We start from the raw sequence: 16,696 nt of genomic DNA on the forward strand, positions 1-16,696 counted from the left end.
GCTACTGATTTAAAAGAAAAAATCAGGGTGAGAAGTGGAAATTAAAAAAAAAAAGATTTTATTTTCTAATTTCTAAGAAGAAAGGTAAAAATGGAACTGGGGGGTACTCACTTACCTCAGGGGTCACTGTGCTGAGATGAGTCACAAGAGCAGGCACAGAAATGATGTGGATGAGGAATGGCCGAATCAGATTGTCTGAAAATTGTGCAGCAATCACAGGGCTAGACACAGACAGATCACCTTACTCAATAGGTTTGCATGTGAACCTGGAGCAAAAGAACAACCATACCAACACCCCCAAATTCCTTGAAATTATGCTTTGCAGACTTCTAGAAAAACTAAAGACAAGAAATGGAGAGATCCACTAGGGGAACGGTTGAGTAAATGATAGTACATTCACATGATGTAGCTATGAAAAATCAGTTTTGAAGTTTTACTGACATGAGAGAATGCTCAAGCTATAATAAACTTTAAAAAAAAAAAGCATTAAAAAACTATATATATGGGAGAGGAGGGAGGGGGTATTGATTGTGAGGGAGGACAAGAGGGGCTTTGGAATGCTGTTGTTCTATTTCTCAATTGGGGTGGTGCTTATAAAGGTGTGTTTACTATATGATAACTTACCAATAACTCATGCTTCGATTAGGCAATTTACTTTAAATATACATACAGTTGACCCTTGAACAAAGTGGGAGTTAGGGGCACCAACTCCCATTCCCTATGCAGTTGAGAATATATACATAACTTTTGACTTCTCCAAAACTTAACTACAATCATCCCTTGGAATATGCAGTTGAGAATATATACATAACTTTTGACTTCTCCAAAACTTAACTACAATCATCCCTTGGAATCTGTGGGGGACTGGTTTCAGGATACCCCCCAGATACCAAAATCCACACATGCTAGTCTCTCATATAAAATATGTACGTGGAAAAAGACATATGCAAATTCCCAATAATAAACTGAAAACACATTGTTTTAGATCTGTTGGTTGAATCTGCAGAGAAACCATTGTTATGTCGACCCTTAATTTTAAAATCTTAGCGTAATATTAATGGATATGGAGGGCCAACTGCATATTTATTGGAAATAAATCTGCATATTAAGTGGACCGATGTAGTTCAAACCCTCATTGTTCAAGGGCCAACTGTATTATGATATTAGTGTTTAAATATGTATATATAAACACATGAATACATATAATGAATAAAAAGACCAAGAAGACAGATAAAATATTAACAATGTATCTCTGGGTTGTAGAAGCACGAGATACATTTTTTCTGCCTGATAGTTTTCTATTTTATCCAGGTTTTCTACAATAAGCATTTATTACTTCTATAATCAGAAAAAGATCAACGTTATTAAGATAATGACCACTACCTCAAACTATATATAAAAATAAACTCGAAATAGATCATTGACCTAAATGCTAGTCTTATAACTAAAACTATAAAATACTTAGAAGAAAACACAGGAGAAAACACAGGCCATGCAGGAAAAATAGATAATGAGAACAACTTGCAGGAGAAACATGATCTCTTCTAGCTAATGTGCTCTAAGCAATGAGCAGATATGTTACTATTTAGACTATTAGAATTTATATAACAAACTTTTATTTTCAAGAGTACCATTTTGGACAAGAAAAATTTGAGGCTGACACACTCAAAGTATTAGTGCCTACATCAATCACCTATCTAGAGGAGGCTGACCAACCAAGGTAAACGCACTGAGCTGAGTAGGACAGAAAATTATCTAAAACAGAATCAAGTTATTTTCTGCATGCTGAGAAGAAGTTTAAATCAGGACTATACAATTCTCTAGACAGAGGAAGAGTATACCACAAGAGAATGCCACTGAAACAGTGACTCACCACTTCCCACTTCCAAGGGGACAACTGCATCATTGTAGGGGCATGCGGGCAGATGCCTTCTCTGAGGGCTCTCACAGGAACCCAAGGATTCTATCTCAAGCCATACTCCCACATAACTCAGTCTAACCAATCGAATTGAGGCATTGGAGGATGCAGAGTTGCCTTGCAGGCCAGTCTCAAAAGATCACATACACTAAACACTGCTTCTCTCAATTTCTTATTATCTATTTCTCCAGCACGAGGTCATCAAAATCTTTCTTTAGTTGTTGCACTTAAGCCCCCTCGGGTGACAAATCCTACAAATGTATTGCTAATTGTACATTTAACATAGGCACAGCAGGACACAAAGGTAAAAGGTTTAACGCATAATCCCTGCCAAGAGAGCTCATCCTCCAACCAGGGAGCCGAAAGGCATGAAGGGAAAGACAGACACCAGGGCTAGCAGTTACAAGTACCTAAGCAAACAAGGGTCCCACATAATAAATGGAACAGGACAACTTTGGAAAAGTTCCCATGTGCCATTAATTCAAGAAATATATACTGTTCTTAGAATACGAAAAAGTGTCTAATATGTGAAGCAAGTATAAAGAGTAAGGAGTAATGAGTGTGGGCTCTGGAGTCAGACGGCCTGGGTTTAATTCTTGGCCCTACTACGGCCTGCTGTGTGATCAAGGGCAAGTGGCTTAATCTTGCTGGGCCTTAGCTTCCTCATCTATAAAATGGAGAGATAAAAGAATGTAATGAGGAATCAATTAATGCATGTAGAAGTCTTCAAACAACATGCAGCCCATGAATGTTAGCTATTTGTATTATAAGATGTGGTGATTATGTCTAAATGCATCACTTATGATTTTATACACTTTTAGTAGTATATTCATGATGACAAAGCCACTGAATATCTTATTTTAAAAGGTCCTGGTCATGTTCAATTACAAATATTCAGAGGTGGGGAAAGGTGTACTGTTTAAGAAAAAGGCTTTAGAGCAGCCTGGCCTTAACAAGTGAATCAATAGATTCTAACATGTACAGAGAAAAAACTTAAAACAATGAATATCATGTTCTTAAATGAGAAGAAATGTGGTAGAATGGTCAGATGCAACCCTCTTGGTGAATCACACTGTGAATTACAAGCACATCAGGGCGGGGGAGGGGTGCTGGAATGGAAAAAAGATGTGTTCTCAGGAGATGGGGGAAGAGGCAGAGCTGCTCCAGTGCCCCATCCCCCTCTTGTGTATCACCTATTTCTTGTCTCTGACAGAGAAGAGTGGGCGATGATATTGGAACAAGGTGCCCCAGAAAGTGACTCAGGAAAGGGAGATCCAGTAAGCCTGCTACTAGGAAAACCTGTTTGTATCTAGACGGTATGACTCATTAAATACATCTCTATGTAACTTCTCGCAAAGTGTGAAATAAAGGCACGATAATTTACTAGATAGCTTGTTTTATTCTATAACTAATTACAGCATAACTGGTTGATCCTATTCCTCTGTTATGAGGGTCTGGCCTTTAGAATGCTGCTGTCCAATACAGTAGCTACTGGCTACTGTAAAATGTGGCTCATCCAAATTCAGATATGCCATAAGTGTAAAAATACACATCAGTTTTTGAAGACAGTATGAAAAGTAAAATTATTTACTTAAAATAGATAATTTAAGAATATTATAAGTAAGCATTATACTGGTTTAAATAAATATTGTTAAACTTAATTTTCCCTTTCTTTTGACTTTTTTCATGTGGTTCTTATATTTCTACTGGACAGTGCTGCTCTAGACCAGCCTTATCCAATAAAATTTTCTGTGACAACAGAAATATTCCATATTTGTAGTCCAACGTGGTCTTCATTAGCCACATGTGGCCCCTGAGCACTTGAAATGTAGTTAATGCAACCAAGGAAATGAATTCTTAATTTTAGGTAATTTTAACAAATTTCTATATAAACAGCTCTGTGTGGCTAGTAGTTAGTGGAAAGCACAGTGTAGACCAGGAGCTGGCAAACCGTGGCCCACAGGCCAAATTCTGCCCACTGCCTAATTTTGTAAATAAAGTTTTACTGGAACAAGGCCAGACTCATTTGTGTATGTATTGTCTACAGCTGCTTTGCACTCCAGGGTAGTAGTACAGAAGTTGCATGGCCCAAAAAACTAAAAATATTAGCTAGCCCTTTACAGAAGTTTGCCAACCCATGCTCTAGACCATCATTTTCCAAACTGGTGTTCCATGGAAAACAATTCCATGGGATATTAACAGACATGCTCTACCATCTAAACATTAGGCAAGGATAGTCCATGTTTAGATATGTTTGGGTCCACATCAGGATAAAAACAAAACAAAACACAAGAGTCCTGCTACTGCTGAGCTTTCGGCAGTCCGGTGCACTGTGGATTAGCAGCAGGCGGCAGAGCAGGGAGCTTTACCAAGCTGTCTGACCATGGCCTTCCTTTCTTTCCCAAGTTATTATCATCCTGGGGATTAAGATTTATCAAGTTATTAACAACTCCCCAAGTTACAGTTCCTCTCAACAGTTTGAATGTTCTGGACCCATTACCAAGCACAGCCTTTTATATTTGGTGGTTTTCAGAACTGATATAATGGAAAAGATATAATTTCCATTAGAAAAAGATTTAGCTTCTATGTACTGCATATCTCTTAACTGATGGCAAATACCACATCCTCCCTGGTCCTCCAAATTCTAACATTTTAAATTCATGTTCAAAACACTATTCCATCTTTTTACTCTGCCCTTTGTTGGCTCTTCTCCAGCCCTTAGGTTCCCTTTATTTTATCAACTAAAAGCTCAAAAAGAGAAAGGATTTATCTTGGCTCCTGGCTGGCTGAATAGCTTTCCTCAAATCATGATGCAAAAATATTCAGAGGTACAGATGGAAGATAAGAAAAAGAACAGTCACAGATGTGTCCTTTCCACCAAGAACAATACTTCCTGTAATTTCTGAACCAGTGGGCAAGCCCATACCTAACATGATTAATGAGAGAAAAGCGAGAGGAGGCAGCCTTCGGAAGCATGCCAACGCCTCAGCTATAGTTTCCTACTTACCGCAACGCTAGGGAAAAGGCTGCAGTTAAAGTGCCTTTGGACAGACAAGGCCGAGGTCTCGCCAGGCCACGGGTTAACAATATCTGAAAAGAACATTTTAACTGGTCAGGGAACTGGTCATGCCAACTTTGTATTCATCTGTATTTAAAAAAAAAAAAGCATAAAAGTGAAATGAGTGCTTCACATAAAAAACTATATTGGAATAGTACTATAAAATGACAGGAGTTAGTTAAAAAAAAATGATGAGAGAAAAAAGCAATGGGTACAGAGGTTCATTATACCACTCCCTTTACATTACATGGTATGTTTAAATTTTTTAAAATAATAAAGTTTTTTTTTTAATTACAGCTCATAAAAATATCAGACTTAAAATTTCAAGACAGTCTATTATTTTTCAGAAGCAGTTCTGAGACTCGGTGTCAAGTAGAAGCTTCCCCACTGTGATGACCTGTTGAAAATACTACCTTTGGCCGTCACGACGCCTCACAGGGTTGTGAGGAGAAAATAAAGCCTAATCAGGAAAGAGCCCACTGCAGTGCCAGGCAGGAGGGCTAAATCATTTAACTTCTCAAACTCGAGAATTCTAAAGTTCTTTTAAACAGCAGTTAGGCTTCTGACCATTCCTTGGATGTATGAACTGGCACAAAAGGTGCACTGTGGATAGAAGGCAGTTTGAGGACACAGAGCTAGAAAGATAATTACAGACACCAACCAAAAAGAACCTGAGCGAAAAAACTGAGCTTCCTGAGTTTGAATTTCAAGAGACTGGATTACACCTGTAGCCAAAAATATAGCACATTTAAGTGACATCCTGGTGCCACTGTCCTTACACAAATCACAAGTGATCCAAGGCGGGGGGAGGAGGGGAGGGGGAGGAGAGACCACTAACCACTGAACTCTTCTTGCAAACATTGTTTCTGTGAAGAAGGCACCAGATATTCCAAAACCAAACATGAAAATCTACGTTTAGATTTGGAGAATGAGGTCATATATTAGGGGATGGGGTCACAGACCTGTAGCACAGAATAAAATCCATGCTGGTTCAGATGTCCCATTATATTTGCACAGATATGGTTCATGGCTGGTCGAAGACTCTCACCTAAATGAAGAAAAAAAGTCTGAGGAAAAAAAATCTCTGGCCATAATGTGAAGGTGGGACAGAAAATCATGTCCCAGACCCAAGGCCGAAGGAAACAAGATATTCTCTGGCTTGCCTTCCTATTCCCCTTAGGTCTGGTACCAGAGTGCTGGGAGATACTGCATATCCAGAATTCTATCTCTCCTGGAAGGCCCAGCTCAAGTGTCACCTCTCAGGTGATGAGTCCTATCATTCCTCTAGTCAGGAGTAATGTCCCTGGCCTCTGAGCTCCTAGAGCACTTTTCCTAATACCCTCAGAGGGCCCGGGACTTCCTATTCTCTGTGGCTGCCTCCTCTTTACACCACGATACAAGCTCCCTGGCAGAGCCTAGAACTCACATTTTAACTCTGCCCCTCCGCTGCACACCCCCCCCAACTCCCCCTGCCAGAGTCCAGGATGATGCCTTCAAATAAACCCACCTTCCTGGCCTAAAGCAACTGCATGTGCAGTTTCCTCTGCTTTCAGTTTTGCCCTCCTCTCCACTCTGTGAACTCTAACCCTCCCTCCACCTCTTAGCTCAGACATTGCTTCTTCAGGAAGGCCTGATGCCCAGACAGAGCAAGTCAAGGTCACTCCCACCCCACTAAATACGCTCTTTCTCTTGTTCTCTTCCTTCCCAGCGCTTCTTACACTGTGCTGGTGACTCCTCTTTAATGTCTGTTTCCCCCACCAGACTCTAAGTTCTATCGGGAAGGGCAGGCACACAGCGGTTCAGCTCGCAGAGCCCCTCGAGGGCAGTGACCTTTTCCATATCTCCAGTGTCTACGGTGCCTGACACAACTATTTGTTGAGTAGATGGATGAAGTGAATGCATGAAAAACATAAGGCTAAGTACAGTATTCAGGGAAGGAAGTAGCATTATTATGCAAATTTTAGGGCCAAAATAGAATTATTTCCTGCTAAATTATTCACCGAATGAAATGATCACTTGGTGGCTGAGGTGCTGTGGGAGTTATAAAAAATAAGATTAAGAGAAACTGTGCCTTGAAACAAATTCCAAGAAGAGAAAGAGGATAACACAAATATTGAACATATTCTGGACACTACAGTGCAGTCTGATGGGAAGTGCCAAGGGCACCTTCATTTGTATGGTCTCAAGGCCTTGAGGCTTGTGCTGGGAAAAATGCTTCTTAAAAAGGCACAAAGATCCCCAAGCTCTGCTACTTAGGAAAGCTTCTGAATCAAGTCCCACAGACCTTTTACCCGAAGAATTTTCCATGTTGAAGTGTCTGTGAAGGTCACAAGCATCGTGAGGTACAGTGTGATGAGCTTGGAGTCCTGCAAGATTTCAGGCTGAAAACAATGAGGATAATAAGATTAAGACATACACCCTCCAGTCTCAGTGAAGCAACCATTTTATAACTTTCCTGAGTGCGCTCAGGCTCAAATAAGTGAGTCAGGGTTATAATTAAGGCTCTATTTTTTTTTCTTTTGGGGAATGACCACTTTAGGAGTTATATGACCGGGATTTTGGCACAATCGTAATTGACCATGGAATCTGAAATACGCCTGGGAATGGAGAATTGAGTATTCCTGGAAACAAGATGACCAACACTGCCTTGTTGGTGTTTTGTATGCCTTTATGAATATATGTATATATGTATGTACACTGGAGCATAACAAGGACTCTGGGCTCTGACTTCTGGCTTTAACATTTACTAGCTGTGAGATGTTGAGCACACATCTTAACCTCTCTGGGCCTCAGTTTCCTCATCTGTTTACTAGGGATAGTAATACTGCTTTCTTCATAGGGTTGTTATGAGGGCTCAATGGTTCATGTACATAAAGTACTAAGAACAGTACCTGGCACAAAGATAACTATGTAATATTGGCTATTATTACAACCACGGTTATAATTCACTGTTTCAAGAGGGCAGGTTGGGGTAAAGGCCTGACTCATTTCTAGGTTGAGACCTAATAGCATGTATACCTGGAAGGGACCCTGGAGACCGTTTAGTTCAAATCTCTAAGCTCACAGAGAATGAGAGAGGGGAAGTGGCTTGTCCAAGGTCATATGGGAAATCAGAAGCAGAATCAGGACTAAATTCACATCTTCCTGGCTCTGGATTCAGTGTTCTTATCTCCTAAAGTGTACTTCTGCACAAAAACTTAAAAAAAAAGTTTTTTTTTCAAAATAGAAGAGCCTCTTCTTGAAATCTGTTGTGGATTTTACTCATGCAGATCTGATGCCAACACAGAAAGTAGATAATAGAGGCTATGCCTGGCTGAAGCGAAGTTGAGAATGTGCCTGCTTGGCCATAAGATATTTTAGTGAACCCCAAGGCTCCAAGGACCAGGGTAGAAAGACCATTGTTCTGTGCCATGATGCCTCACCTGACAAGCTGGGCATGGCTTGGTGCCAGGTCAAAGCCAAGAGGGCCATTCACCAGTGCCTCCAGAGAGACGGCAGGGAATGGATCACTGGGAGCTCTGCTGACATTCACTTCATTGCTCAGCTGCTACCTGAGTCCTTACCTTACCAAGCCTCTGCCCCTGAAACTTCTCCCTCCCTATATACAAAGTGGAAGTGACTGCTGTTTGCATCTACTCACACCTCTGCCCACCTTCTCATAACTCAAAAGTGGACAGGGGACCAGCCTGGGCCAGTGGCATAGCCCATCCCTCTCACCACCATGACCAGTTAAGAGTGGATACCAGGATCCCATTGGGTCTTTGGGAGTGCTCTCAGATTTGTGAACTGATGAGGAAGCCCTCCTTTTTCTCTTAGGTCGAGACAAGGGTAAGGATGTGAGGCAAGAACTGCTGGCTGCCATAATTACAGCAGAAGATGAAGTGACTTGAAAAGGCACTAGAGATGAGAGAAAAGAATGAGGAGGAGAATCTGGAAGCCCTTGGCTCTAATCACCCTCGGCTGCCATGTTTTATAGAATACAGTCTGTAAGAAAATATTCTTTCTTGCTTACATTGTATTACTAGCTATGCTCATATTTGGTTTCCATTTTTATAAAAAGAGGCATGACTAGTACAATAACATAAACTATGAAGTATCCATTACATCAAAAGTATGAGAAGGAAGACAAAAGGTTCCATCACTGAGATTATGGCAAGCACAGGTCGATGTTGAAAATACTGTAAATCAAAGAAGGGTTAATACTGATAACGATACCTAGCTCTATCTCCCATAGAACAGGGCTCTAATGACTCTTTATTAGACTCTAATAGATAGATATCCAAACATATAACCTATGAAGGGATCATGAGGACGCTGAAAATATGTACCACAGGCGCCCAAATGGAAAGGGTGTATTTAGTTTTGTTGTTTTTTACCTTGAGCTGCCCAAGAAGCTCACAGCAATAACGCAGAATGTCCTTGATCTGTTTAATCCATAAGAGGGTGAGATCCTTGGAAAGAGCCAGAGACACATACCACACCTAAAAGCAGGAGAAAGAGAAAAAATGTAACGGGCAGTTACAGGGATCAAATTATGTATGTTCTAGCTATTGGAAGATCAATTAGCTATATCCAGTGTCAGATAAGGTAGTGAAGATGAACGGACACATAAGCAGCCAACAGGACTTATTTTAACACTCAACTCAAAGAAAAAAATAGCCTAGTAGAAACATTTACCATCTTGAATAAGAGGCAAGAACAGAACATAGCTTCTTGGATAATAAAGAGGCTAAGGAAATCGTTTGTTCTTTATTAATGTTTTTTATCTATTACTTATTTGTGCATGTGTGTGAATTAACAAGGTCACAACATTCAACAGGAACTTTCAGAGCCGAATAGGTAGGCCTGGAGCTCCCATTCAACTTACCTTGGGGTCATTCTCAGCATCCATGCTGCTCAGAATACAGCAACACAACTTTTCAAATCTCTGCAAAGAGGTAGAATGGGGGTTATAAATTCTCACGACTAAAGAAAAAAGGAAAGAAACGAATGTTCGGTGGGCATTTGGCTTGTATAGCTATTATGCTGGAAGACTAACATACATAATCATTTTAAATACCTTCTTATAGATGTGGAAACTAAGGATCAGAAAGGGTCTCAAATTGGTGGCCCACAGGAGCCTTTCAGATGTGTTACAAACTAGTAATCCAGACTGGGGCTTCTTTTGAAAAAAATTAAAAAACTAAAAACTCAATCCGGTAAACGGCTTGGATTCCTGTGGACTATCAGCTGTCTCCTATATCATGCTCTCCTGTTCGCCAATTTGTAAGCATCATGGATACTGACTTTTGCCTCACAGACTGTCGAATCATCACTTCTATCTTGAAAAACAAAAGGAAGAAAAGCAGAAGCTGGAAACCAGGTTACACTCTGGCAATATCAACCTTGGATCCACCCTTAAAAGCAGTGTGGCCCTGGGGGCCTGCCCCACAATTGAGCTGCAGTTTCTTCTTCTGTAAACAGGGGTCAGTCACCTCACCAACCCTGCCCATCATCTACATGACCCTGTGTTCACTGCCAGTGTACTCCTCCCTCTCCTGCTGGGCTCTGAGCTCTCCCAGGCAGAGATAGTGGTCGTCTTGTTTCCTTCTGGGGTGCCAGTGCCTAGCAGAGGGTCTGACACAGTGTAAAGCTGAGCAATAACAAACACTTAACCCCTGATCACCCAGAGGCATTCCTCAATGGTACTGTTAGTACTATTACAGATAATTAGCTGTTTCCCGATATTGTTTTCTAGGCTAATCATTCTAACCTCAAAGGTACAACAAGGATGTTTGGTTTGGTTTGCAGGATTTAAAAGAAATTTCAAATTAATGGCCAATTTTTACAAATTAGAAAACTGAGCATTAAGATCTTCAGCATCTCTTTAAAAAAATTAGAGTATCAGTCCTCCAATGACTGAGGCTGAGTAGAGGTCACCCCATTTGGATGGGCATGCCACAGACCTATCACTCCCTCTGATGTCCTTATCACCGCTGTCAGTTATCGTTCATTATGACTTGTACTATGTTCTGTCTCATAAATGGTTTATTTCACTCATTTACCTAACCTGCCTGGCTCCTGTATGCATCTGAGTCGAAGTATTTGTAATAGTTGATGTGAAAAGAATTATGATGGCCAGAAACACTGGGCATAATCCCTACAAAACAGGTCCCAAGAAGACAAAAGGGCAAGAGGTAAGAGTAACAGAACCTATCTCAGAGAGTTGCTATAAGAACAAAATGAGTTAATATTTATAAAATACTTACAAAAAGACCTGGCAGACAGTAAGTATGATGTATGTTTGCTATTATTTTACCTCATTATCCTCTTTAATTCTGAACAAGAACAGCAGTTTCCTGGCAATCTTAAAAACACAAAGTGCGCTTCTTTTACTGGATCCAGAGCCATCTGCTTTAAAAAACTCATCGATTTCTCTCCTAGGAAGAGAAGAGTAAAAAAGACATTTTTAATTAGGAGCTCATAGCAGCCATAAGTTTTAAGAACTGTAAGAGAAAACATCATTTTTTCTGGCTATTAATTGGGAGCAAGAAAAAATGTGCTGAGGAGTTGCTAACACCCACCTGATTTCTCTCTGCAGTCGACTCCGACAGAGAAAACTCCGGACATGGGCCTGAATTCCAATGGCTGCCCGCTCACGCTCCTTCTGCACCAGCCTTTCCTCTCGAGCCTGACGGGCCTATCAATGAACCAGGCTCTCGAGGTCTGAGAAACGGTGAACATGTTTGCAAACTTACACAAGCCCTGCAAGGAAAATAGCAAGTAGTTGGTATAGCTCATTACATGAAAAACATGTACAGAAAGGGGCTCAAGAGCACAGGGTGGGCAGGGACGTGAGTGGCAGCAGAGCTTCTCGGGGCCCTCCAGCACCTTCCAAAGTGCCAATAGCTCTCCTGGCACAAGTCCCAACTTCCTATCAACTCTTTTCATGCAACTCACAAAGACCAGCGATGCTTTTTACATATTCTTAAGAGAAAGAGCACAGTGCCTGGCTCTAGGGTATGGGTTCTATAATTGTTTAATGAATGAACAAAGCATGATTTGATCCCAGCCATAAAGCTCTAATACAAACTAGGCATCCTAAAACAAAGGATGCCTAAATATTTGAATTTTCTGGAGCAGTTCATAATATTTGCGTGATTTATTATCATCATCATTTTATTCATTCACTCAAATATTTACTGGTACCTACTTGTACCCAGCACACAAAAAGCCCTTTTTTTAAAGGGTCATTTTAACACTAAAAAAGCCAAAGGTACGATTCTAGAATGTAAGACAATCTATTAAACTGAATATGTTTTGATTGATGCATAATTTGTTCATCTGCCCTTATGTTTCCATCCTGTCAAGGACAGATGAAGACTTTAGAGCAGAGCTGCTCCCATCCACTGACTGCTACCTTTTGGATAGAGGCTCTAAATTACCCATTACATTTTTATCTCAATCACCAGTATCTGTCTTTTCCCAAAGGGATGGCTTTGGCTAGCAGCCCAGAGCACACAGTACTGGTCCATGGAACCTCTCATTCTGAGATGATTTCTTTAGATGCTCAATAACTTTGTTATTCTATCCAAAATATATAATCACTCCAGCTGACAAAAGCATTGAAACAAATTATTCATAAATCCAGACTTCTGGAAATCAACTTCTTTACTAGGTTACCTCACTCTAAGCAGTATCCAGATGAAAACATTATTAAGAATAAAAGGCTCATGCCAGGCTCCTCCCATGTTGATATATTGCCCTCATACTGCCCACTGTGGCCCCTCTTCAACACTGCTTCACATCTGTTAAACAACAAAGCTTTTCTAAAACATGAGTCTCTCAGTAATTCTCCAAACAAATTAACAAAGTCTGCCTGATGATAGGAGGAGGGTAAGAAGACTGGAAGGAAAAAGGTAGTAGTCTGCTGAATCACTCACTCTTTCTGCCCCCAGCAGTGGAAGTCCAGAGCTCACCTGAGGACCTGCTCGTGCCGTAGAAATGCCAGGTATTCATTAGTGATCTTGCACAGGACTCATGGCAGAGGGCAGCTTCTCACTTCAGAGGAGCTTCTTTCTGGCAAAAGCAAAAGAATACACAGTTAGGGTTAAGTTTCATAGCTAGGATATAATATGCCTTCCTGAGTAAAAGTAATAAATACAGTGCCTCTGGTTTTAAAAAAAAATAACATTGTGTTCTCTTTAGTTAATGTCTGGTTTAAATGTTAGACTTTAGCTTCCCAATACACATGATTTAAAGGGAATAGTTTGAAAATACAGTTGACCCCTGAACAACATGGGTTTGAACTGCATGGATCCATTTATATAGACTTTTTTTCAATAAATACTGTAAATGTATTTTCTCTTCTTCATGATTTCTTAACATTTTCTTTCCTCTAGCTTACTTTATATGAGAATACAGTATGTAATATATATAATATATAAAATATGTGTTAACCAATTGTTTATGTTATCAATAAGGCTTCTGGTCAACAGTAGGCTATTAGTGGTTAAGTTTTTGGGGAATCAAAAGTTATACATGGCTTTTTAACTGTGCAGGGGGGTTGATGCCTCTAACTCCCACACTGTTCGAAGGTCAACTGTAATCCCAAAGAAATTATTGAATTAAAGCTTTACATGCTTTAAGATGGTAAGCAAGAAAAAACAGAGGCGGTTGAATGTTAAAAAAGCCACTGAAAATAATATTTGACAGTCGTAACAATATGGGAAAATATTTATCCCTAAGAAATGAAAAAATAGCTCGCTGTGAACCAATGTGATCCCAATTACATAATGAAAAAGAAAAATGCATATGCACACACAGATACAACACTGGGAAATCATATGTCAACATGTTGTTTTGATAGTGGTATTGTGAGAAATTTTGTACCTTTAACAGGTCTCTGCTTTCTAAATTTTCCACAGAAAGCACATGGTGAGGCAGCATGGCACTGAGAAGCATCTGTGCTTTGGAGTCACACTGAGCTAGAGCCAGTCCCTAGCTCTGCCATGTACTGTAGAGTGTCTCAGAGCCTTTGTCTTCCTGTTAATTGGCTCAGAGGCCACTCATGAGAACTAAATGAGATGCACATCAAGTACCTACTGAGGTGGCTGACAGAGGACAGTCAACAAGTCTGATGTATTATTTTTATAGACACAAGGATTTTAAAAGTCTTCAGCTGAGGATCATATCTGTATAGTTACCAAGGTTCTTTGGGTAGAAAATAATGCTGGGACCCTATATTCCTTATCTACTAGATATTTTTCCTATCTCCGGGTGCATTAAGATTCACTAGTCCTGTCACTAGGGCTATGAACTCCTAGCCCTGTTTCAATTGAGTAACAGCATCAACTTCCTGAGAGATGCAAAAGAACTGGGCCCAAGCCATGATGACAATGATATGCTCGTTCCTTAACGCACGGTCTTTCGTTTGTGGGAGAGGGGAAGAGAGAGCCTATTCCCAATGGAAAAATAGGAGGCTGCATGTAAACTGTGACTAAGCACCTATAAGATTACATTAAGTCCTCAGTTAACATCATCCGTAGGTTCTTGGAACTGGGGCAAAGTGACATAATGAAACCACTTTTACCATGAGTGATACAAACAAGAGTTAAGTTCCTATAGCATCTCATCAATGTTATAATAAAATGACGTTAAACAAAACATTATTCAAGGACCTACTGTATCTCAAAACTCTCACTTCTCCCAGGGGGCCTCTCAGGGTAAGATCCCTTCCTTGAGATTACTATCCCCTCAGCAATACTATATATTGGTTTCTATTCACACCATATGACAGTCTATTCTTTGCAGTTTTTCTAATTCTTTCTTATTCACTTCCTCTACCTGTATTGTATTTAGTATGATTCATCAATAAAACAAACACATCATGAAGTATTTAAGTGCTTGCTCTGCTAAATGCCGTGGGGAATCAAAGAAAAAGCTGTGTGTAACAGAAAAAGCCTTGGATCAGACAACGTAGTCCTTGGTTCTTTTTAGTTCTAATTCTACCTCATTTGGCCCAACTATTATCCTCTCTAGGCCTCAGTTTCCTTATCTGTAAATTGAGGATAATAACAGTAATGTATCTAGCTCCTAGGGTTGCTAAAAGGATTAAATGAAACATTTGCCCTACTTATAAACCTCAATCTAGTCATCATGACACTGTAGCACTAAATGGAAAAATATTAATAAGGCTCGGCTGAAAGCAAATAGCGTATAAGTGAGCTTTACTGTATTGTCCTTAAGAAGATTACAACCCAGTTAGGGAAACAGCGATAAAGGAAAAAAGAGGTTAGTGATAACCAAGATAATATAAAAAGCAAAAGGAAAACATGTTGCTGGAGTACCCACTATGGGCCAAGTTCTTTCTAAGTGATCTCTAAAAGAACAGCAACCCTGTGAAATCATTTAGTATCTCCCATAGCCCAGGTTAGACCATTAGTAAGGGTTAGAGCAAGATTTAATACGAAGAGACAGAACTCAGACTCTTCTCTACTTCTACATTCTGAGACCTGCTCAAAAATCAGTCTTTTCTGGATAAGGCCAACTTCATGGAGCAAAAGAATCCAGAGTATTGTTCAAAGGTGAAGCGCCATAAATAACAACTGCTGACTGAGCTCCAAAGGCTTCTTCCTATATGGTAGGAATAGCTGGGCAGCCAGATTTAATAACCATCACCAGTTAGGTGCATGCTATTACTAATCCCACCTTCATAGGGAGAAAGTGAAACGTAGAGAGGGGTCATGACTTGTCAGAGGTTGCTAGGCTCCTGAATTTGAACTCAGCTCTAACTCCTAAGCAATATTTATCTGGAAGTGAAAAACACAAGACTCAGACTTCCTCACTCACAGACCAGTGAAGAAAAGCTGAGAATGCAAGGCTGCGCGTGGGGCTACATGAGAGGTAAATTAAAAACAAGCCTTCCTTTAACGACATCATTAACACCAGCTGCCTCTATGGACAGCGGGGTGTCAGGCACAGTACTAAAACTTGCACTATACAACACTCTCTGTGAAACGAGCTAATTACTCCATTTTACAGAGGAGAAAACTGAGGCTCAGGGAGGTGAAGGAACTCACCCAAGGTCACACAGCGACAAAATAGGATTCGGAACTCTGGTTTTCGTTAATTCCTAAGACCTGGCGTCTTTCCTCGGCATCAACATCACAATAAATCTTTTCTACTTAGCGTTAGTCTCTTTTTAAAAGCCCAGAGACGAAAAGAGATGGAAAAGACTACGGAGAGACGCTCCCTGAAGCGCGAAAGCCAGTTGCTAGCACCTGTCCCTCCAACCAGGTGGGGCAGGGACCCGGCCCCAGGGCCACCTCCCCTAAAGCCCCGGCACCACCACCCGCTGAAATCACGACCCTGTTCCCATTCGCTACCCGCAGGCCGTAGACCGTTACCTGCTTGAAGCCCCCGCGCTCCAGGTCGGAGCCACAGCTATCGTTGCCTTAGCCCAATACCCCTGAGTTGTACCAGACCCGGGGCAGCAACCGAGGACCGACCGCCATCTTGCCCCGGGGCGTCGTTCTCAGAAGTCCGCCGGGAAGCAACTATCCAGTTCCGGCCAATGACAGTTCCGCAGAGCGTCTCTGCCCGAGAACGGCAACCACCCTGCATCTTGCCCTCCTCTCTGGATGCTGATATCTCAGAGTGTTCAGGACCGGGATAAATGCGTGACCCCCACCCCCCTCAAAGAGGAGATGCAACCCATTCCAGCCAGGCAGGGTGGAAGG

The 16,696-nt window shown here is 40.9% G+C and overlaps 1 protein-coding gene across 1 annotated transcript in view; it reads right to left on the reverse strand.

Annotated features, from left to right (window-relative positions):
• UBE3B (ubiquitin protein ligase E3B) overlaps positions 1 to 16,681 on the reverse strand; it is a 51,071-nt gene extending 34,390 nt beyond the window's left edge. Inside the window, 11 exon segments of the mRNA XM_039861868.1 lie at positions 116 to 221; positions 4,926 to 5,008; positions 5,939 to 6,024; positions 7,261 to 7,357; positions 9,353 to 9,457; positions 9,844 to 9,903; positions 11,275 to 11,395; positions 11,540 to 11,654; positions 11,657 to 11,720; positions 12,935 to 13,034; positions 16,364 to 16,681. Of these exon segments, the coding sequence (XP_039717802.1) occupies positions 116 to 221; positions 4,926 to 5,008; positions 5,939 to 6,024; positions 7,261 to 7,357; positions 9,353 to 9,457; positions 9,844 to 9,903; positions 11,275 to 11,395; positions 11,540 to 11,654; positions 11,657 to 11,699 (816 nt within the window). The 5' untranslated portion in view covers positions 11,700 to 11,720; positions 12,935 to 13,034; positions 16,364 to 16,681.
• Positions 16,682 to 16,696: the final 15 nt, after the last annotated feature.

The sequence above is a fragment of the Pteropus medius genome, unplaced genomic scaffold, assembly GCF_902729225.1.
Source record: "Pteropus medius unplaced genomic scaffold, Ma_sr-lr_union100, whole genome shotgun sequence".
Taxonomy (NCBI): domain Eukaryota; kingdom Metazoa; phylum Chordata; class Mammalia; order Chiroptera; family Pteropodidae; genus Pteropus; species Pteropus medius.